The 2,167-nt window shown below is 35.3% G+C and overlaps 1 protein-coding gene across 1 annotated transcript; it reads left to right on the forward strand.

The window, feature by feature from the left end:
• The first annotated feature begins 6 nt into the window (after window positions 1-6).
• LOC106878098 (uncharacterized) lies at window positions 7-1,494 on the forward strand. The gene is made up of 3 exons (XM_014927202.2): window positions 7-112; window positions 309-523; window positions 1,245-1,494. The coding sequence occupies exons 2-3, from the start codon at window positions 401-403 to the stop codon at window positions 1,386-1,388; spliced, it is 267 nt and encodes an 88-aa protein (XP_014782688.2). The 5' UTR covers window positions 7-112; window positions 309-400; the 3' UTR covers window positions 1,389-1,494.
• Window positions 1,495-2,167: the final 673 nt, after the last annotated feature.

Raw genomic sequence — 2,167 nt, forward strand, 5'->3', positions numbered from 1 at the left:
ATATTTAGTAAGATTGGTGTATCTCGTCAGTTTGCTGGTGACTATATCTTCATTAAACTTCAAGACATTTGCAGTAAACAATTAACGGAAATAAAAGAGACAAACAAACAGGGTAATTTCTTTCTTTCATTTGAATCTTCAGATATTTCTTATTTCCCACTGCTATTCATTGGTGTGTGTTTGCCTGTGAACACATGTTTTTGTTACCTGGGTGCCAAGAGAGTGGCAACCCCAAAAAAGTTTGGGAACTATTGATTTAATCCATCTATCTATATGTATGTATATATATATATATATATCTTTTCTAGGCAAAGACCAGCCAAATGAAAATTCAACAAAAGATACTAATTCAGCTGAAGTTGAACAGTTCAAGTTTAGAAACCACATTGCTGCTCTCCATATGGCTTCTGTAAAAAAGAACAAAGATAGAAGTAATCTTCTTCATGAGATTGGATCACATCGGCGGGCTCTCTGTGCTAGGAGAGATTTGGAGATTCGGCGCCAGCTCTGCCAGATTGATAAGGTTTTGTTTTGTTTTTCTTATTTTTATGATAATCAATGATCAGCATCAAGTTAATATATCTTTTTCATTGTTTGTTTTTAAAGTGACTCAAGTAAAACTGTTTCTTTTCCCATATTACTCGATATACCAGCTCATTTAAGCATGGCTGTGTTGTGTTTGAGAACTCTTGCTTCCCAACCACATGGTTTCAGATTCAGCCCCACTGTGTAGCATGTGCCTTCTGCTATAGCCAAACCTCTGTGAGTGGATTTGAAACTCATCGTGTATATATACATATGTGTTTTCCAAAATGGAGGCAACATTAGGATATTTTCCTGCCAATACCATAAGCAACAGATATTCCATGGGGCTGGTGAGTCAGAGAACTGCCTCAGTTCCATCTGTCTGTTTTGACTTGGTTTCTGTGGCTAGATGCCCTTCCGAATACTGACCACTCTACAGAGTATAGTGGATGCCTTTTCTGTGTTATTGGCATGGGTGCTTGACACATAAAAGGCACCTGTGCCAGCGACATGTAAAAGACACCTAGTACACTCTGTAGAGTGGTTGGCATTATGAAGGGCAACCAAATCAAAACAGACTGGGGCCTGGTGAAACTTTCTGGCTTACCAACTTCAGTCAACATGTCTAACCCATGCTAGCATGAAAAATGGACGCTAAATGATAATGATGATTGATTTATGTCATGTTTTATAATAATTTTATTTTCTTATTCTTTCAGAATGTAGAACAGCCTAGCCTTTATCCAAGTCAGATTTTTGACAGTGACCTATGTAAATTAAGTGTTCAGCTTTTTAAACAAGGACATGATTCCAATGGAAGGAAGGACAATCTGATGCTGAAAGAAGTTACTTGTTCTTCTTGAGGATTGAGACAGATATAGTTGAAATACATACATACAATTTTAGGTTACATTTTATTTTCCTCAAAACACTTGTTTTCATTGCTGTGCTTTGTACATATCACTAAAATCCAAAAGACAAAAAAAAAAAAGAAGCTGAGACTTTTCTTGTGGAGTTTGAACATATTGCGATATGGACTAATCACTTTCTCCTAATTTCCTTTTAAATTTTCAGCTGTGTGATTGTCTCACTAGCAACTGAAGACAAACATTTCTGAGACAACTTATACAATGGAAACATTACAGAAAAAGACTGTCTGTAGATTCTTTTTATCCTATTTTGTCATACCCATCCTACCACCATTTCTGCTACCATTTGACAAATACCTTCTGCCCTGAAACCATCTGTATTTTCCCCATTCTCATTTTAACTTACCTCACATGTAATGATATGTCAGTATTTCTTTCTTCTGATATTCTTAACAAGCAAACCAATCTGTTTGTTAGAAGCCCAGATTTTTGGTTCTCAGTGTTAGTGTTGATAAAGACCTCATACAGTTTTATGGGCATGTATTAATATTTTATGAGAGAAACAAAAAGCAAAAACATGAAATCCCAAATTCTTGTTTTAACCCATTCAAGAGTTGTTGTCCTTCAAAAGTAGTTTCTTCAATGAAAAACTTTTTTTTTGTAATGCACTCAAATTAAATTTTCAGATAGTGACTGAACAGATTTCATCTGAAATCTAATTTGTTTCCCATCTTGCAATCAACCATAAAATACCCTTTGACATTGTTTTCACA

This window comes from Octopus bimaculoides, chromosome 19 (genome assembly GCF_001194135.2).
Source record: "Octopus bimaculoides isolate UCB-OBI-ISO-001 chromosome 19, ASM119413v2, whole genome shotgun sequence".
Lineage (NCBI taxonomy): Eukaryota > Metazoa > Mollusca > Cephalopoda > Octopoda > Octopodidae > Octopus > Octopus bimaculoides.